This window comes from Beta vulgaris, chromosome 2, assembly GCF_026745355.1.
Source record: "Beta vulgaris subsp. vulgaris cultivar EL10 chromosome 2, EL10.2, whole genome shotgun sequence".
NCBI classification, from domain to species: Eukaryota; Viridiplantae; Streptophyta; class Magnoliopsida; order Caryophyllales; family Amaranthaceae; genus Beta; species Beta vulgaris.
In genome coordinates, this window is record NC_079203.1 from 50,878,061 (window position 1) to 50,898,539 (window position 20,479).

The 20,479-nt window shown below is 35.9% G+C and overlaps 3 protein-coding genes across 5 annotated transcripts; 2 read left to right on the plus strand and 1 right to left on the minus strand.

The window, feature by feature from the left end:
• Positions 1-6,657: 6,657 nt before the first annotated feature.
• LOC104907320 (hypothetical protein) lies at positions 6,658-8,564 on the minus strand. Its single transcript, XM_010696236.4, has one exon. It carries the CDS (start codon positions 8,266-8,268, stop codon positions 6,883-6,885), a length of 1,386 nt encoding a protein of 461 aa, XP_010694538.1. The 5' UTR covers positions 8,269-8,564; the 3' UTR covers positions 6,658-6,882.
• A 2,386-nt stretch (positions 8,565-10,950) lies between these two features.
• Positions 10,951-20,279, plus strand: LOC104907305 (pentatricopeptide repeat-containing protein At3g02330, mitochondrial). Of its 2 annotated transcripts, XR_008968316.1 has the most exons (2): positions 10,951-14,127; positions 20,256-20,279. XR_008968316.1 is itself a non-coding variant. In XM_019252341.3 (1 exon), exon 1 carries the CDS (start codon positions 11,144-11,146, stop codon positions 13,760-13,762), a length of 2,619 nt encoding a protein of 872 aa, XP_019107886.1. In that variant the 5' UTR covers positions 10,951-11,143; the 3' UTR covers positions 13,763-14,510. The 2 variants fall into 2 exon arrangements, 1 of the variants encoding a protein (XP_019107886.1); XM_019252341.3 differs by lacking the exon at positions 20,256-20,279 and having other exon boundaries at positions 10,951-14,510.
• Positions 15,714-20,064, plus strand: LOC104907294 (zinc finger BED domain-containing protein DAYSLEEPER). 2 transcript variants are annotated; one of them, XM_010696212.4, is made up of 4 exons: positions 15,714-17,752; positions 17,875-19,141; positions 19,233-19,542; positions 19,683-20,064. In XM_010696212.4, the coding sequence occupies exons 2-4, from the start codon at positions 18,743-18,745 to the stop codon at positions 19,760-19,762; spliced, it is 789 nt and encodes a 262-aa protein (XP_010694514.1). In that variant the 5' UTR covers positions 15,714-17,752; positions 17,875-18,742; the 3' UTR covers positions 19,763-20,064. The 2 variants fall into 2 exon arrangements, with proteins under 2 accessions (XP_010694514.1, XP_057248750.1); XM_057392767.1 differs by lacking the exons at positions 19,233-19,542; positions 19,683-20,064 and having other exon boundaries at positions 17,875-18,747.
• Positions 20,280-20,479: the final 200 nt, after the last annotated feature.

The window sequence follows — 20,479 nt, forward strand, 5'->3', positions numbered from 1 at the left end:
TTAGCAGTTGACACAAACAAAAACAAAAACACTTGACTTGCATTCTCTATTACACTTTGTTTAGTGTTTACCTATCTGACTTACGCATCAGAACTAACTTGAAATTCAAACCAACGAACAATGACAAAAAAGAAAAAAAGTACTATCTAATCGTTATGAAAAAATTGGTTGTAGTCATACAAGTACTCATAGCTTGTGATCAAATCCTAATTATATTATCAAACTTTAAGACTTCAGCACATAGCCAAAAAAAAAAAAGTTGGAATTATGAGGAGGAAATGTAGCAGAAAATTTCATCCAACTATTATATATCTCAAGAACCATGACCATTAAAACAAAGTAATAAAGCTCAAAAGGAAATTATGTCATGTGCCCTTAAACTTGATTTTGTGGACCATGGGAGTGGAGCACCCAACCCTAGAAAGGCACTTCAACCCACAAACATGAAACTGACATTTTTGTTGCTACTTGAATTCTATGTGAGCAAGCGTGTGTTTTGCTCGTGAAATTGCATAGTCGTAAATTGTTTTGGCAAACAAAGTAGACTAGTGGCATAAGTAGGCCGGTCGTATTGCTTCTACTAAATCCAATATCAATATTGAATTTGATCTTGGAGACCCTTTGGTTGGTAAGAAAATATTGTTCCTCAAAAATGATTTTTAAATATTTCTTTGTTGAATTGGTTAAGTTTGGAAAATAGTTTTTTTTTTTTGAGATCGAGAAAACGTACAAGAAACAAAAGTTAGAACTAACATATCAATAGGCAAGAAGGTAATATAGCAAAATTTTGCTAACTCATGAGTCGGCGCCACCTCCCTCCTACTTACCTTCATGAGCCTACACCACTGGAATGTATTACCCAATGCTCGAATCTCAGTGATAGGGCGGAGAACAGAAATATCCCTAATGTGGGGTGATTGAAGGAGATGAATCAGTTGTATTGAATCTGTCAATATCAGAATACGATCTAGAGATTGATAATTGGCCCATGATAACGCCAGGTGGCACGCGCGGATCCGTCTAAAGTGCGAAGCTCGCAAAGACCTTTTGACCTGGCATGTTTTGACCTGGAGTAGAGCAGTGGGAAGCAACCCAAGCACACGCTCTGCTGTTACTGCTAGCATTCCACGATCCATCTATGCGAAAGATTAGTTGAGTTTGAGGATACTCTCCCTTTGGGAAAATAGTTTTTCAAGGATAATGAACGTGTTCCTTTCATAAGAAAAAAAGATGTATTTTACTCCAAATTTCTAAACTTGCATTTTTCTCGTATAACTCATCCCATCCACCCTCTTTCAACATTTTTATTCTTCCCTTCCTTTCAAACTTTTTTTAATGCAACCAAATAATTTATGATTTATTATTTCGGAAAATTTGCCCAAAAAATCTTTTAAAAGTTCAGTTTTGCGATAAAAATAAACATTTGAAAGCATTCTTTGCTAAAAAAACAACAAAATTAATTTTTTTTTTGCAAAACGAAACCTATTCTCGTTTTACGGTGTTGACCATCTCAATTATGATGTTGATTTTCCTTCTTCCTGCATAACCACTACTACCACCACCTCTTGCCAGGCCCTTACAGCTTCCAGCTCACTCCCACCAGCAGCCCCCAACCCCTCCCTCCAGCCCCCACAAGCCACAACCCCCCACCTTACCATCCACCCCTACCCCCCCTCCTCTCCTCTCCCTTCTTCCCTCGCTCACACCTCTCCTTTCCCTTCTCTAAAATGACAAAATTTCCAAAGGTTTTTTTTTCGCAAAATTGAATATATTATGATATATTCCTTTAACAAAGTGTTTTTTTTATAACAAATCTTTTTTCATTAAAAATGGTTTCCATCGAGCTAAACAAGGCCTCTAATTGACAGAAGTATTCATTGAACCAAACTAGAGGAAAAACAACCTATTCATCACTTTGTACATCTTTTCACCAGAAAATACAAGATTATAATCATCATACCTATAATTGTCAAAAAAAAAAAAAAATTCATCATACCTATTACCTATAACCTGTCTGAGATATTAGTGTATCATCACAGACACAAGCACATTACATATCAGCACAACGCCAAAAAAAGAAAATATCATCACAAACATATACCACTATACTTGTCAGATGTAGGAGAACTATTCAAATTACCACCAAAGTTACTCTAAAAGAAAACGATATTGAATTTGGATGACAAGCTGATAAGCTGTGCTTGTATAGGGAGGCAAAATGCTGTATTAGACAATTTCTGTTCCAAAAATATGCTATTCAACCTATCTAAAATGTCAGAACCTGTTAGTGGCACAACAACTATCTATTGTGGTTGTGATGGATTTCCCTGTTATTACATTTACTTTTAATTTCCTTGATGTAATTTTTCTTTTCCCTGTTCTTCAAAAGTGTAGTTGTTCTCTTGGTTTTGGCCTTTTGGATAGTGAAAGGGTAGATTTTATGGCAAATGGGTATCGTGTAGGTGGAGTTGGTGAGTTATTATGACTTACAAGTTACAAGGGTGGTGGTTTCGAGTGTCGCGAGAGGTTAACTTTTGGTATGCGGTGGATGTGTTGGTGGTGATAAATGAATGAAGTAGGTGATCTGGTGATGGCAATGGTGGTCGTAGAATTGTGTCAGTGATGGCCATGGTTTTTGCTGCTGTTTGTTAGGGTGGTGTTGAGTTGATTGTGGATACTTACTACTTCTTCTGTCCCAATTTAGTTGCTACATTTGCTTTATCACAGTTTATGAGATGCAACTTCAAACACCAATATCTTGAGTTATATATATGAAAAAATTATAAAAATTATATATTTGAAAAATACAAATTGGGATGAATCAAACAAGATCCAACATGACTATGTTTTTTCTTATGTATATGGAGTAAAAGATAGTCAAAGTTATGACATGAATAGTGCCCGCGATCAAAATGTAACAACTAAATTGGGACGGAGGGAGTACTAGAATTCTTTTAAAAAAAAGAACTTGTTGCCCTACGATTTAATAGTTAGACTTCACAGTAATGAATTGATGTGTCCCGATATCCTCATCTATATTCCTAAAATTTACTTCGATAAGCTTTACTCTCTTCTTAAACGCATTTTGTAAATTATACAACTAGTAGATGAGTCTGAGTGATACTTCGAGTTTTTCCAAATAGATAATATGACACGATTGTATTTTTCTAAAAAGATGTGGTTTACGAATAAAAGATGTTATTTGGAAATGATGAATTAGGTGAATAGTCATGACTCAGGAGATAAAAACTTGCTAAACAACTTTCTTCTTATAAAGAAAAGAAAAATGCCATATCATGTCCTATGTGAAACTTGTGGAGATTTGGACATACGTGACTAGGGCTACACACAAGCCAGTCCGGACCGAAATTTGGATTGGATCTAGAATTCCGTTCCGGTACTCAACCCAAAGAAAAAGTGGATTCCGGTCAACCAGTCCGCTCCGGGTAAATTTCGGGGAAAACCGGCTCGGACTGGTTGACCCTTTTTTTTTTTTCTAAAAAAATGAATCTTATGCTGAAGTGTGAAACATCAGTAACTAAGTCAATGCTATTTCCTAAATCTTAGCCCAATTGTTATGTTTTTATTAACTGCTACAATTCTCTTCAACAAATTTAAAATTCACCAATTCCAACACCAAGATCATGACCCCATCTTCAACATACTCACAACTTCTTTCTTGGTAAGTTACACTCACTAACTAATATATTTCATTAGTTTCTTGTGTATGCTTCAAAAGGTGAGTTTTTTCTAATATGTATTTTTTTTCTTTTGTTGGGGTATTTGCACTTTGCAGTTGAGTTGGATAAATCCACTACTTGCAGCTCCACTGTAAAGTATAATGGTGGGAAAGCGGGGTGGAATCGAGCGACTCGACTCGCAGTGAAAAAAATATACCCCTAACAAATAAAACAGATTCAGACATGGTCCCAAAAAAACAGGTCCAGTTCCATCTAGACCAGAATCATATTTGATTCGGTCCAGATCCATGCAAATCCTTTGAACCGGTCCACCCGTCCAATCAAATTCAATTCGGTTCTGGACCAGTGTGCAACCCTTCTCGTGACAGGCTCTAGTACTCCCCATAACGTTTTAATAATAGACATATTACATCTCTATTAGAAATCAATAGCTTAATATTTTTGGAAAACTGAAAGAAGTGTCACAAATATTAATATTATATAATGGTCTATAATAAGATTTCCAAATATATTAGGAGTGAGGGTCTGTTCTTCCCAACTTATTTTCAGTTCAGTTCAATTCAATTCAGTTGAGTTACAATCAGTTCAGTTGCAATCAGTTCAGTTCAATTCAATTCGGCTTAGCTCCAACTATCGTTTCTTAGTTATAATTTAATCCAGTTCAGTTCAGTTGCAATAAGTTCAGTTCAATTCAATTTAGTTACAATCAGTTCGGTTCGATTCAATTCAATTGTTTTATGTCGAAGAGAACAAGCCCTAAAACTTTAGGTAAGTGATGACAATTGCAGAAATACACCATATTAAGAAAAAAAAATTATACCCTTAATTTATATGGAGATCGAAGATTTCTTAAAACAATTTTTCTTCCATATAACAAACTGCACGCTCAAATGATGATGCATCTTTCACCAAAAAAAAATGATGACTTATCATTATGAGTAACTTCATTTGTGTTTCTTAGTAATCCCATATATGAATTCATAGTAACACCATCACAACCGTCTTATTTCTATGAATTATCTTATACTTCATGCATTATAATTTATAAGTAACCCCATTCATATTGATCAACAACCCATATAATTATTAACTAATAGTATGACGTATAGCATATAAGAATTTGAACATGTCAAATTTTATGCCTTTCTCTAGAAAGAAAGTGTATAGCATTCTAAAAGAAACTTCTGAGCGAATTATGCCTTTTCAAATATAGTGGACTCGACAAAGCCAAACCAAACCAAACCAAACCAACCATTAAGTTCCAAGTCCAAAACAAAAGTATAGTGCAATCCAAATTGAAATCCAGACGCTCCAAGGCCCAAGCTTTTGGCTCCCTTCTACTCATTTGAGTGTTTTGTAGTAGTAAATTTAAGGGTGTCCAATAACAGAAGCAATTGTTTAAAAACTTTGATCCCAGAAGTGCTTCATGCTTAAAGTTCTTGCATTCCCTCCTAAAACAAAAATTAATTCACTGCACCATCAAATCTAAAGTTTACAAGAAACTTGAGTTTCCAACTCTCAAGTCATTTTTTGTATTCCTTTGAGATTCCTTCAGGAATCACCAAGGAGAGCAGTAACTCGTCCTGCCATCCCTCAAATTTAGATTGGTTTCCGACAGGTGCCTCCAGATTTTCCTCTTCGCCTAATGATGAAGTAGCTAACAACTCTACCCCTCAACCTCGAGACCAACATATACATGATGACGCAGAAGCAACTCATGCTTCAATGATCCAAAACTTCTTTCCTCGCTTATTTTTTCTTAAGCTCCGAATCTCTAGCTAGCATCAAAGGCATCAACGGTCAAACTCTAATTCACCAATTTATAACAAAAAAAAAATTGAACACATAGCTCTTCGATTTCCGACCTCATTCCTCTTCGCCTCTCGCACATGTTCTGCCTCGATTCCTGATCAGAGAATATTAACAGCAGAATGGAAATTTCTTTTCATAAGCTACTAAGCTTGTCATCTACTAGACTCAAATTTGTCTTCATAAACCTGCTATCCCAGAAGTAAATCTTCCCAGAAATTTTAGGATTTTCTGAACCCAAGTTTTTTAAATAAGATCTGAAACAGAAGAAGAGAACGCAGGGGAAGTGTGGATCGTGTTATCTCTAAAAAGCAAGTCCCAAAAAATATAGCATTAATTAAATAAGCTGCCTCTGCTGAGTGACCGCCGCCACTTTACCTTATAGCACCATGTTCAACTAAGATAACTTACATGTGTTCAATAAACTTGGAAACATGCATAGACTACAAGACATCAAGTCTTTCCTCCTAACGATACTCAAGTTATCCAACACCAAGTGTTTCCTCCTAAAAAATACTCAAGTTATCCAACATCGATTATGTTTTCCCTAAAGAACAGTCATGCCTTTGTACCATAACTAGAATCACCACAAACCTTCGCCCAATAAACAGATCTATTGAGCACCACAACTACAAACTCTCTTCTGATTACAGCGAAGGTTCAAACTTCAAACTCAACAAATGCGGCTCTATGCTTCTACTACATCAAACTGCTATCTTTTAGAACCTAACTTTAAGAGCCTATCCAACTTTCATGAAGTTTGTAAGCATTTTTTAAAGGTAACTGTTCACTTCCCAGGCTAGTGTATTCCCAACAACATAATTCCATTGCATCAAGCATATTGATATTATTTCGCTTAAATCTACAAACCCACACTTAAACAGAGTTGAGCATTTGCAATTTTTCAACTTCAATGTACAATTGAGTGAGTCACTTGTCTCACCAACTTAGCCTCTACTTGTGCTAAGTGGGCAACTACTTATCAATTCCAATCAAAGGACTAAGCAACACTACACTTTGCTCCCAAAAGGGTATCATACTCCTTAGCCACTCATATGACCAATCATACAGGACTATAAGAAGAACATCAATAACACAACATAATATTTCAAAACTTATCCTACCAGACAAGCAAATCATAGAGCACAGCAATGAAAATATGAACCTCACATAATTCTAGATACTTGTGTCATAATATACAACATATATACTGTACAAGTTTTGATTTCAGATTTTATATTACAGTTGCTAGAACTTGCATCCGAATAACCCAACTAATTAGGTTCGGTGCTGCACTAAGAGCTCCATTTGAACAATGGAACCCTTTGACAGTTATCCAGAAGCCAACATCAATAAATATCACATAAGATATTTAAAGGAACACATGGAAATCATGGCTAACCTGCAAATCCTGAGACAAATCCTCATTAGGATCAACATTCAGCCCCACTTCCACCTCCCTCTCCCTTTTCCTGTACTCATACTCGGCATCATCAGTGGGAAGCTCATGCCGACAAACAGGACAAGTATTTCGCATTCTCAACCATGGAACTATACACTCCCCATGATAATAATGCAAGCAAGGAAGCTGCTTCACCACTTCCTCCCCTAAAACCTCTTCCTTACATATTGCACAAACGACTTCATTCTCCACCAAACCCTCATGGGACAATTGAACACTAGGAAGATTCTCAATGACGGACCCAGCAGCCGGAGGACTTCCCCTCCATTCATTCATACGGTCCTCCACTTCACCAAGAATCGCCTCATACATATCCACATTGAAGTCCATATCATAGACCTCTCGATTAAAATTATTAACGGCCAATAAGATTTCCCACTCCAAATCACGAATTGCATCCTCGACCCCAAACTCTCCCCCTTCATCAGTATCAGAATCAATAGCAATCTCCTGCTGTTCCGCCCTCAATTGGTACGTATCAAACACATTCGACACATCCGTATCCAGCTGAATCGGAGTTCCCACATCATCATCAACAACATCAACATCCACATCAACATAAAACCCCTCAAAGTTATCATTCACAACACTACCTGCATCAGATACTATCTCTTGAACCTCACTGTTTTCGCTTCGATTCCCATTATTAAACCCAAGATAATCCCAACAATACGGCGGACGATCGAAATCACTAACCCCACCAAACCCTTGATGCTGCTGCTCCTCAGAATCAACCTCGTTAATATCATCATCTTGTAAAATCCCATCATCAGAATCTGAGTCAGAATCATCAATATTCACAACTCTCAAACCCTCAAAAACCCGCCTTTCTTCCTCCATTGGCGACACATAATTCACAACATTATTCCGATTACTCGACCCAAACCCTAACCCTAACCCTAATTCTAAATCAACCTCATTATTACCCAACCCAGAAATCTTCTCACCTTCACCCGAAATCCCACAACTCGGATCACCCGAACCTGTTCCCAACCCTAATCCCAAACCTAACCCTAGAGTAGAACCAGAAATCAACGCGTTTTGAGATGAAACGAAGCTCACCTGATCATGCTGAATATGATTATGGTGATAATGATGAAGGTGGTCTTCTTCGGGCTCAAATATCGGGTTTGGGTCAACATCGCATGAATCGGGCTCAGAATCCGATGCAGAGAGAAGAGAAGGGTGAGTTGGGCTTTCTGGCCCAGCAAAGAACATCGAGGAGAGAGAAGTGAACAATTGGGCCCGTCGGGCTTGGTTGTGGTGGAGTTGCTCAGGTGGGTCCACTTCCGCCATTGTTGTTATTGTTGTTGTGTTTGGAGAGAGAAATTGAGGAGAGAGAAATTTGTTTTGTTAAAGGAGAAGTTTTTTCTTTTTTTTTATAATTTATTTTTGTTAAAGAAAAAGATGGGTATGATTATTTAGGATTTTGGGGGATGAAGAAACACGTGGGAGGAGAGAGAGAGGAAGAAGGAAGAAGAAGGAGCAGAAGAGAAGTGAGTTACCCAGCATTCCGGCGGCGGTGCCGTCTGTTTTTATGTTCTCTCTTCCCTGTTTTGTGCTTTTCTCCGGTTTGACTTTCTTCTTTTTTCGTGTATAAATTTTACCACAAGCAAAAAGACTAAAATGCCCCCACTAATTATCCATTTTTAGCTTGTTAGAGCATCACCAATTGGTCTTTGTTACTGTTTAAGGAGTTGTTCTCTTCGGCATAAAACAGCTAAACTGAATTGATTATAGCTGAAGTGAACTGAATTGATTGAAATTGAATTGAATTGAATTACATTAAATGTAATAAATATATAAATAATATCTAAATAATAATAATATAAATATTAAATAATTATTATAATGATAAGTAATAATAATGAATAATAATAATAGTATTTTGGATATTTTTAAATGGTAGTTATAAATAAATAATATTAATAATCATAAATTAATAATAATAATAATTAATGATAATAATGATAATTAATAATTATTGTTTTATATTATTTGTATTAATATATTAATACTTGATGATGATATATAATAGCAATAATATCTAAGAAGTAAATTAAAATTACTATTATAATAATTAGATTTAATAATATAATAATATTTAGTAATAAAAATAATAATTGGGTTGGACCGCGAAAATTACATCATAAATCGTCTTGACGCGATTTGATTGGTTTATGGGCTAAAAAACGTGCGTTTATTTGTGCTTTGACCTAAACCATGTTCCTCCTAAAAATAATAGTAATAATAATGAGTAAAGCTATAATAAACAAAATAATATATAGAAACAACAACAACAACAACAACAACAACAACCACAACAACAACAACAACAACAACAACAACAATAATAATAATAATAATAATAATAATATGATATAAAAATAAATAATAATAATAATCATAACAGTAATTAGTAAAATAAATTATACCAACATAATAATAATATTTAACAAAATGGTTATAAAAGAATGGAGCTGAAAGCCTGAACTAAACTGAACTGATTGAAGCTGAACTGAACTGAACTGAAAATAAGCTGGGGAGAACAGGCCCTAAGTTTTTGTCATACTCTCTTCTTCCCCTCCTTCTTACACCTTACATCCCACTAAATTTCCACGAACTCATCTCTTTTTTTACTTACAATGGTTGAGTTAGTTTTAGTTGGTCTTTCTATTTCTCTGTCCTATTTTTACTATAGCCTACCATATAATTTATCTCTTACGCAAAAACTTTTTTTATTTTTATATGGACTAAATAATTTATATTCATATTTTAATTTGGTTCATTTGAATTTATTCATGAAAATTAAGTAAAATAGGCTTAATTAGAAGAATATAAATAAAATTGGGTAGGAGAAATTGACTAAAACGAAAAATAAATCGGGAAAGAAGTGGTAAACTATATCAAATTTAGGTTCAATTTACAAATAGAAATATTTTATAAGCGTTAGTGTATCTTAAAAAAAAAATAAAAACTGATTTTTTTTAATTAACGTGAGTATAGTGAACTCAATACTCCAAGAATATATTAAATCTATACAAATATATTAAAAGGCGTACGAAAACAAGAAATTGTGCCACGTGGCGCTCTCCCAAAGAATTTTAGTTGATATAATTCATGTACACTAAAAAAGTTAAGAAATTGCATAGTGTAGGGTTTGATCTCGAGATCTCAAGTACATATACTAAAATTATAACCACTAGGCTAAGTTGTATTTAGTGTTATTATCATAAAGTATTATATTAATAAATAAATTTTTTTCTTACCCGGAGCATAACCCAGGCCTAATAATTAGTGTTAAGTAAGAAGATGCAACATGCAAATAGAAAGCATTGGGCGTTGAGCACCCATCCACGCGGCAAGTTGTCATTCGCTTGTCACTATTCGTGACACAATATTTACAAGTTCTCTGGATATTTGGGTAAAACGCAGGCTTCCTCACTCAACCTCCTTCTCCTTTCTTTACCAACGATGTGTTTCAACATTGTGAAAAAAAAAATTCAAATGGGCCAACTTTTGTAACACACTACGCAACTTTACTTGTGGATGGCACGCCATCCAAGGCTCAATTGATCTGAAAGTCTAGACTAACCAACTCCAATAGCTAATTGCCCCAATAATAAAATCAAGCAAAGTTAGTTTTACTATTTTCTAGACCAACTAAAAATCCACCTATTGTAAATGCTCTTAGATTATCTATCCTTTGTAAAAAAAAAAATGCTCTTAGGGGTATATACCGTATTGGTAATTGAGATGATACTCGATTCGGAATTCACTCATGGTACACCCAGGGGTATTTTTGTAATAAATTAGAATTTCAGGTGCTCATTTGACACCAAATTTGCTCATATGAGCATTTTGCTTATTTACTCATTTGCTCATTTTATAATAAAAGTTTTTACTTATTTTCTGAAATGAGTACAAATGTTTGCTCATTTGTTCATTTGCTCATTCGTTTATTTTCCGCATTTGGAGAAAATAGTCTTAGGTGTACAATGAGCATGGTGATACGAATAAGGTGATACCAATAAGCTATCACCAGTTCGGCGGTTCGACTAATTAACTCACTCTGCCATCAATATGTTTAATTTCAAAGCCTTCCTACAGAAGAACTCAACGGACAAAAGGTCAACCAGCAACTTGGAAAAATCATGACTTTCAACATATTATGGTGCCAATTTATTCCAAAATTTCCTTCAGGAAATCACTTGTTGTTTTCCAGCTATCTTTTGTACGATCATCATTCACCTATACAGTTTCCACCTCTGAGTTGAAACACTTAGAAGTTTCTAAGAAGAAAACTTTCTCGCACATTTTCCAAGAATGTACTCATCAACGAGCTCTAAATCCTGGAAAACAAGCCCATGCCCAGATGATAGTTTCTGGGTTCGAACCCACAATCTTTGTGACCAATTGTTTGCTTCAAATGTATATAAAATGCTCTCGTTTAGGGTATGCTCACAAGGTGTTCGATCAAATGCCTCAACGAGATACAGTGTCTTGGAACTCCATGATTTTTGGTTATTCTGGGGAAGGAAAGATGAAAGTTGCGCAAATTCTATTTGATTTGATGCCAAAGAGAGATGTAGTGTCGTGGAATACCTTAATTTCAAGTTACTTACAATGTGGGAATCATCAGAAATGTGTGCAGATATTTTTGCAAATTGTGAAAGAAGGGGTGTGCTTTGATCATACTACTTTAGCTGTTGTCATGAAATGTTGTTCATTTTTGGAGGTTTATAAATTGGGCATACAAATTCATGGCCTCGCGGTGAAAGCTGGTTTCAAGAGTGATATGGTCACAGGAAGTGCTTTAGTTGATATGTATGCAAAATGCAAGTATTTGGATGAGTCCTTGAGGTTTTTCTACGAAATGCCGGAAAAGAACTGGGTTTGTTGGAGTGCTATCATTGCGGGTTTTGTTCAGAATCACCAATTTATTGATGGTTTGGAATTGTTTAAAGAGATGCAGAGACAAGGAGTTGGTGTTAGCCAATCTACTTATGCTAGTGTTTTTAGGTCATGTGCAGGGTTATCTGCACTTGGTTTAGGTCGTCAACTGCATGCTCATGCTTTGAAGACTGACTTTGGCACCGATGTTATTGTTGCAACTGCGACTTTGGATATGTATGCAAAAAGTCAGAGTTTAGTCGATTCTAGGAAGGTATTTAACTCAATGCCCAAACATAGTGTGCAGTCCTATAATGCCATGCTAGTTGGTTATGTGCAAAGTAATCAAGGTGCTGAAGCATTGAAGTTGTTTCATCAGCTGATAACATCTGGCATTGGCTTTGATGAAGTTACTTTGTCAGGTGCTTTTAGCGCCTGTGCTGTGGCTAAACAACTATCAGCGGGCTGTCAACTACACGTTTTGGTTATTAAGAGCAGTTTACGGTCTAATATTTGTGTAACAAATGCAATTCTGGACATGTATGGAAAATGTGGAGATGTTGTTGGAGCAGAAGGTGTATTCAGTGAGATGATCAGAAAGGATGCTGTGTCTTGGAATGCGATAATTGCAGCTTATGAGCAAAATGGGCTGGCAGAGGAATCTCTGCGCCTGTTTTCTTCAATGCTGGCTTGTGGGATGGAACCCAATGAGTTCACTTATGGCAGTGTTTTGAAAGCTTCTGCAGGAAAGCAACCTTCAAAATGTGGAATGGAGATCCATACTAGAGTTATCAAATCTGGTATGGGCTTCCACCCTTTTGTGGGAAGTACTTTGGTGGATATGTACTGCAAGTATGGGTTGATCGATGAGGCTATGAAGCTTCATGATAGACTGGAGGAACAGAACATTGTTTCATGGAATGCAATTATTTCAGGATGTTCACCCCAAAAAGAGAATGAGGAAGCCCTAAGAATTTTTTCTCTGATGCTGGAAATGGGCATTAAACCAGATAATTTTACTTATGCAACAATTCTAGATACCTGTGCTAACCTTGCACTTGTGGGACTCGGGAAGCAAATCCATGCTCAAATTATCAAGCACGAACTGCAAACCGATGTGTATATTGTAAGCACTCTTGTTGACATGTATTCAAAATGCGGTAACATGCTAGATTCTCAGCTGATGTTTGAAAGATCTGTTCATCGGGATTTTGTGACATGGAACGCAATGATATGTGGCTATGCTTATCATGGATTTGCGGAAGAAGCTCTCAAAATCTATGAAGATATGAAGAAAGAGAAAGTAAAGCCGAACCATGCAACATTCATTTCAGTTCTGCGGGCTTGTGGTCACATGGGGCTTGTTGAAAAAGGCTGGGATCACTTTTGTTCAATGCAAAGCTATGGGTTGGATCCTCAACTGGATCATTATTCGTGCATGGTGGATATGCTAGGGAAGTCAGGGCAGGTTAGCAAGGCTCTACAACTTATTGAAGATATGCCGTGTGAGGCTGATGATGTTATTTGGAGAACCTTGCTCAGCGTTTGTAAGATGTATGGAAATGTGGAGGTTGCAGAAAAGGCTGCAAATTCCATCCTTCAATTGGATCCCGAGGATTCCTCTGTCTACATTCTCCTTGCAAATATATATGCTGATGCTGGGATGTGGAATGAGGTTTCGAGGATAAGGAGGTCGATGAAGGATAATAAGGTGAAAAAGGAGCCAGGTTGCAGCTGGATAGAGGTGACAGGAGATGTGCACACGTTCTTGGCGAATGAAAAGGCTCATCCAAGTCGTGAAGCAATATTAGAGGAACTTAATTTGCTCTACACTGAGATGAGAGAGATTGAATATTTACCCGAGGATGACTCTTCTCTCTATATTGAAATTTGCTGAATTGCATAGATGAATTTTCTAAGGAGCAAGGAGTAGGCAATGATTGATTGATTGGTGAATAGATTCGAGCCACTGGACTCCTCGGCTGACTTGATCCTATGGAATTTTATAGCAAGGTGTATTAAATATAATCATATAAAGGCTTCAGTATCCTGGCACTTCACAGGATATGGCGCACTAGAACCAGCAATGTGTATTCCACGAAACTGCACAATGCTCGAAACTGTGGAACGAGTTGGTTACTTAGTATGTGTCAAATGGCGAATTTACATCCTATGAGTCATTCCTACTAGGATTTTGGGACATTCAAGTATACTCAGTTGCCAATGATTTACTAAACGGAAACTTCTGCAACAGCCTGATCAGTTAAACTTGAGGAACTTTTGGTTTTATGGATAAGTTTAGAGATAAGTTTGTTCCTTTGGTGATATTTTTTTGACAAACCACAGGATTAATGGCTAAATGGCTGCAACTGCATTTCACAGATCAGACCAAGTGGTTGATGCTCTAGTTCTGAAAGAGGAGAAATTGTCATTCAGGAGCATTTCACGTTAAAGTTTAACACACGCAGGATTTTCTGCTGCTAATTTTTGGTACAAGAACACATGAGAAACAATATGTGTGTCTTAACTTATTAAGGTACTTTTCAAAGTCTTCAACAAGACATATCATTTCCTTAATATTTTTTAGAAGGAAATATATTTTGTGAATGAGGCAAATTTGAACAAGTAAAGAGTTATCAATTAAATTGGTTGGAATAGGGTTGAGTTTTCCGATCCATTTATAAAATGAGTTAGGTTTGAGTTGAGGACTTCGACAGTCGACACAAATTTGACCCAGCTTGACTTATTTGCCCCCCCTAATTGTCTTATGCTCCTATAAAAAAATTCTCAATGATACACCTTAAATTTCATTATCAATGGTGCACTCAAACTTTGGGAATAAGGACTACGATAATATTTTCACTAGTGCGGTAGTGCCCGTAAAAAGAACATCTGGTCATTAGTGAGATGGTGATATTGTCAAATTTAACTAATGACTTTAGTAAATTACTATTTTGCCCTCTTTGATATGTCTGCAGATGTCGCATGTCTTGGATAAAACATAGTTTCATTAAAAAAAAATGTACATCTTTAAAGGAAAAATATAAAAATTACGTTTATTTGTTATTGATTTTCGTTTCCAGTTTTTATCTATACTAAAAAAATAGAAAATATGGAAACTAAGGGTTGTTATCGTTTTTCGTTTCCACTTTTCAGTTTTTTTTTTTTAAAACAAAAAACATGGAAACAAGAAAAAGTAGTTTTTAGTTGTCAGTTTTCAAAATGGACATGTTTAGTATAAGTATGACTAATTTTAAGTTTATTATCCCGTTTATATCAAATGAGTTTTATATTCATAAAACCAAAAACTGGAAACTTACTGTAATACGGGAAATTTTATCATACACTCGAGTGTACCATGCTCATGGTACATCCAAGGCTTTTTTAAGGCTCGTTGCTTATTTGCAACCTTCAAATGAGCATAATCACATAATAGGTAAGCTCCAAATGAACAAATGAGCAAAAAATAGCCTTGAGTGTACCATGTACATGGTACACCCTGATATATGATGAATGCACTCCCGTAATACTGAACGAGTCCTAAAAAAATAGTGTCCAATTTTCTATCGTAAGTTTTTAAAACTAACATGCATAGTATAAATATAACTAACTTTAAATTCAAAATGTATATATTATTATATGATTTTTACATTCATAAAACCAAAAACTTGAAATTGACGGTGATCCCAAACGTCACGACTTTAGTATTGCAGATTTATAGGCCTTGTTTGGTTGTATATGGAAAGTCATACTTCCTATGAAGTTATGTTTTCCATGTATTTGAAATTTCTAGGAAGTGTAAAATTGTGTTTGGTTGATAATGGGAAGTAGAACTTCCTATGGAAGCTCTACTTACCTAGGGGGACCTAGGTAAGTAACTTCCTCCATATTGGAGGAAGTAGAACTTTTTAGAAAGTGCAAATTCCCATGGTTTTGCCAACCAAACAACTTCATATACTTCTACTTCTTAGAAATTTGCATTTCCCATGATTTGTTTTGTCAACCAAACAAGGCCATAGATTACAACTAATGCCTTCTTTTTTGAGGGTTTTATGATCCTTACCCAAAAGTCTCACAAAAAGCGCGCGAAATCTTCTTTCTTTAGTTTACCTTTTCCCGCCTTTTGTCTACCCATTATCTTTTACTTACCCTTCCTTTATCTTCTTTGTTTTACAGTCACTGAATTATCTTAATTCTCTCTTGAATTCAGGTAATTTTTTTTTTACCGTTGATGTCCGTTTTTATTTTCTTAATCTTAATTCTGATTTCATTGTCTCATATGTGGAATTCATTCATTATTTCTATTACAACAATCTAGTTGCATTTCGTAGAATCAAGGTTGGCTTAGTTGGTTCGAGAGCATCCTTAGTCCTTTCGTCTTTCTTATAGGGGTTCGATTTTTTCCCCGAGTAAAGTGGAATCCTAAATTTGTTCCATCTTGTCTTTAAAAATAATTTAAAAGAAAATCTAGTTGCATTTCATTATTTTATATTATAGTTGGTTATATTATACATATGTGCCCAACTTGTTATATAAATTCTAATTGTGTTTACAGTTTGTTAATTAATGCCTGTTTTAGCTCTTTAATTTTTATATTGAGAATGTCAGGAAAAATCAAAAACTTTTAGAAAATTTACAAAGGAGTTCAAGGAAAACTAGAACAAATTTGAAGATTTTGTAACCATTTTCGAACTCTTAGTTAAGTGGCCAAACTGTTAGTTAAGTGGCCAAAAGATCTAGACTTTCTTATTGTCCGAGTGTTCATGTAGATTCTAACACTTTTTTCAGCTAATCGAATTTTGGGCTGCACGCAAAGATACCTGTTAATGTTCTAGCTGTACTCATACCAGCAATTTGGTTTAAGATCATAAAATTAGGGAATGTTAGTGCACTTACATAGGAATTAGGATTCGCGGTGATGGGGCCTGTCTACCAAGCAATAGCTGAATAGCATGTGTTGGTGTTTGATTGTTTCCATTACCACCTAATACCACCTTTGAAGTTGGGAATCAGTGGTAATAACTTACAAGAGCCAGTGAAGTGAAATCAGTTATTGTGGTGGTGTTCCATTACATTGGTTATCTACATGGGAATAGGCTTTTGTTTGCTTAATGTTGTTAAGAGATGAAGTTTTGGGATTCAAAGACATAAGAGTTATTGCTCTTATTTGAACTTAATGTGACAATATTACTCTCATATCTTTTACTTTGGTCTTTTCAATTTTGATCATCTTTTAAAGAAATTGGTTGTATTGTGTTCTACTCCCTCTGTCCCGAAATATAGTTCCTGTTTCTTTTTGCACAATCTTCAAAACGTACCTTTGACTTACGATATCTTCTATTTCGTGTTAGTAAAAAAATATAAAAAGTTGATATTATAAATGTAAATATTGTGTCGAATCTAACAAGATCCTACATGAGTATGTTATTTTATATACATTAGTGAAAGTATTTGGTCAAAGCTTTTAAAGTTTGACTCCCAAAATAAAAACATGAACTATATTTGGGACGGAGGGTGTAATTGTGTAGGTCTTGTTACCTTACATTACTGAAAGGCTAGTGTGTGTATACTGACATTGCACTCCATTTTATTGCCCATATATGAAATTTTTCTGTGGGCAAAATTGTGTATAAAATATGAAGAAATGTGAGTTCTCTACAAATACCATTAGAATTTGCAAAAAAGACCATTTTTGGTTTTATGTAATGGCGAAGAATGTTATGCAGCTGTTTATGTTACTAAAATTCACATCTTGGCTTTTGCCTACTTCTCTTGGTGGGTTATTTTGCTGTTAGACAATACCTATGGCTGGGTCATCGAATTCCAAACGAAGGTGGTGTGGACAGGCTCCATCTGAATCAGTTCTTGACAATACCTCAGCGGGCAAGTTCTTCTGTCATGCAGTTAGAAATTTTCAATTAACCTTACCTTTTTATATAGCATTCTTTGTTTATGACCTTTGAGAGTATGTTATCGTATTGATGCTTGTCCTTTATTTGTATAAGGTAGGGGAAAAGTAGCTGCAAAGAATGAGGACCCTGTTTTTATGGAGATGGCGGCTGACTTTATCATAAGTCTTGGTCTGCCATTGACATTTTTTGGGGACAGATGCAATGCAGACCTCTTGGCCTATTTAAATTCAGATGTCAAACCAATAAGTACAAAGGCGACAATAGCAAAGTGTTTGGAAATGTATGAAAGGGAGCGAGCCAAGCTTAAACATGCTTTGGGGAGTATTCCTGGTAGATTCTGTTTGACATGCGACATTTGGGCGGATCCTTGTACTACTGAGTACCTTTGCCTGACAGTGAACTATGTGGATTCCAACTGGAAACTGCAAAGCAAGTTTCTGAATCTTGTCCCCCTGCCTTTTCCCTGGGATGCTTCTATCTTGAGGTCAGCGGTTAACAATCTATTGTGCAAGTGGGGAATCGAGAAGAATGTATTTTCAATAACCTTTGATAGTGGAAGGTGTGGTGATACTGTACTAGACATGTTAAGGGATTGCCTTAATGAGCAGGATGGAGCTTTACTTTGCAATGGCGACTATTTTCGTGTTTGTTGTGGGGCTTATTTCATGGATCATATGGTTCAAGAGTGTTTCAAGTTGATTGATAGCCCTATACGCAAGATCGGACTGGGTGTGCAGTACGTGCTTTATCATGAGAAGAACAGACTGAAGTTTGAAGAAGCTGCAAAATTCATTTTTCAAGGTGCATTAGATCCCCTGTGGCTAGATTGCCACATAAGATGGAATTCCACGTATCTAATGCTCGAGAGGGCCGTTAAGTATCGCTATGCCTTTGAACACGTGATGATTGATGACGAGTATACTGATTGGCATTTGACAGAAGAAGAGTAGTCTAGGCTTAAAAAGATGTGTAAGCTTCTGAAGCCTCTTTATGAGCTAGCAAATCTGTTTCTAAGCACTGAACATCCAACAGCCAATTTATACTTCATAAATATTCTGAAGACTGGTATGCTTCTTGTGGACGCAACAAAGGATAAAGACCTTGAGATAAGTAACTTGGCACGAAGGATGAAAAGTGAATTTGATGTGTATTGGGATGCTTGTAATGAAGTTTTTGCATTAGCTGTAATATTTGATCCTCGCTACAAACTCAGCTTTGTCAAGTTTTGTTATGGGAAGTTAGACAAGGCAAGTGCAGAGGACAGGTATGTGGGCACCCGTAGAAGGCTTGATAGGCTCTTCAAAACTTACAGTGATCAAGTGTTTGCATCACAATTAAATGAAATGAACGATGATATTCTCAAGGTAAGTAATATGTATGTACTACTTTTCAGGTGATACCACGTTCACATGCTGTATGCTTTTCCCGTTTCATGATGTATTTGTTTGAAAGCAGGAATTTGGTAAAGATTGCAGAGAGAAGGAATATGACTTACGTTCAAGTCTGAATATGTACTTGAATGAGCCGAGTATTAGCTGTCATGCGCAAATGGATGTTCTTTCTTGGTGGAAAGAAAACGAACATCGTTTTGGACAAGAACTATCTCTTATGGCAAGGGATATACTAAGCATTCCTATTACCTCGTTTCCTAAAGGTTCAGTTTTTGGCATGGGTTACAGAGTTGAAGACAGATTGAAAGGTAAGTGGTCATCAAATCATGTAGAAGCGCTGATAGCTACCCGAAACTGGTTATATGGATACCCAGGTAAGGAACTCTTTTCAGCAAATTGATCATTTGGTAGGCTTTTCATTTGAAATGACTTGAATTGTTCATGTTTTGTTCTGATTTTTCGCTCATTTTAACTCGAACACACTTTTAAATGAATAATTTTTCTACTCTTTCAGTTGAGGAGGATTACCCTGGAGGACTTATGGGCCGAGAGGAACGATTCTGGAGCACCACATGTGAGGAAGAGTCGGATTGAACGTTTCAAAAGTGAAATTGCAACCTTTGCTTGCTGTTCTGACAGATTTAGCTGCAATGGGAGTTTTGTACTGATATATGTGCATGCTTTTGCAATCAGAGAATTAAGTAGGCCAGAACTGTTAACAAGCATTAGTAACATACTTTTGACTTTTGATGATCATTGTTGATCTCATTTACAGCTGGTAGTATACTGGGTTATTTACCTATGAGTCTCTTATGCTTGTGCATCATGATTCATGAGAGTACTTAATACTCCTGAGTCATGACTTGCAGATATAACAAATCCAGAAATTCATTTCACTTGTTTTTTTCCATAGATCATCTCCAATTCATATTAATCAAGTATGATACAGTCAAGGTTCATAAAAAAGAAAAAGAACTCAGAGACTAGTAGTACTTAATAATATAGTCATTCCTTCAAGGATTTTGGGACCATTCAAGTATACTCAGTTGCCAATGATTTACTAAATGGATGCTTCTGCAACAATGAGGTGATCAGTTAAACTTGAGGAACTTTTGGTTTTATGGATAAGTTTAGAGATAAGTTTGTTCCTTTGGTGACAATTATTATGACAAACGATAGGATAGATGGCTGCAATTGCATTTCACAGTTTATATTAAGGCTCTGTTCTATCTTATGTTCAACTTATTTTAACTTATTCACAAACTTGTATAAGTTAGGCCACCCCTTGAACAAATGGTGTGGCCAGCTAAT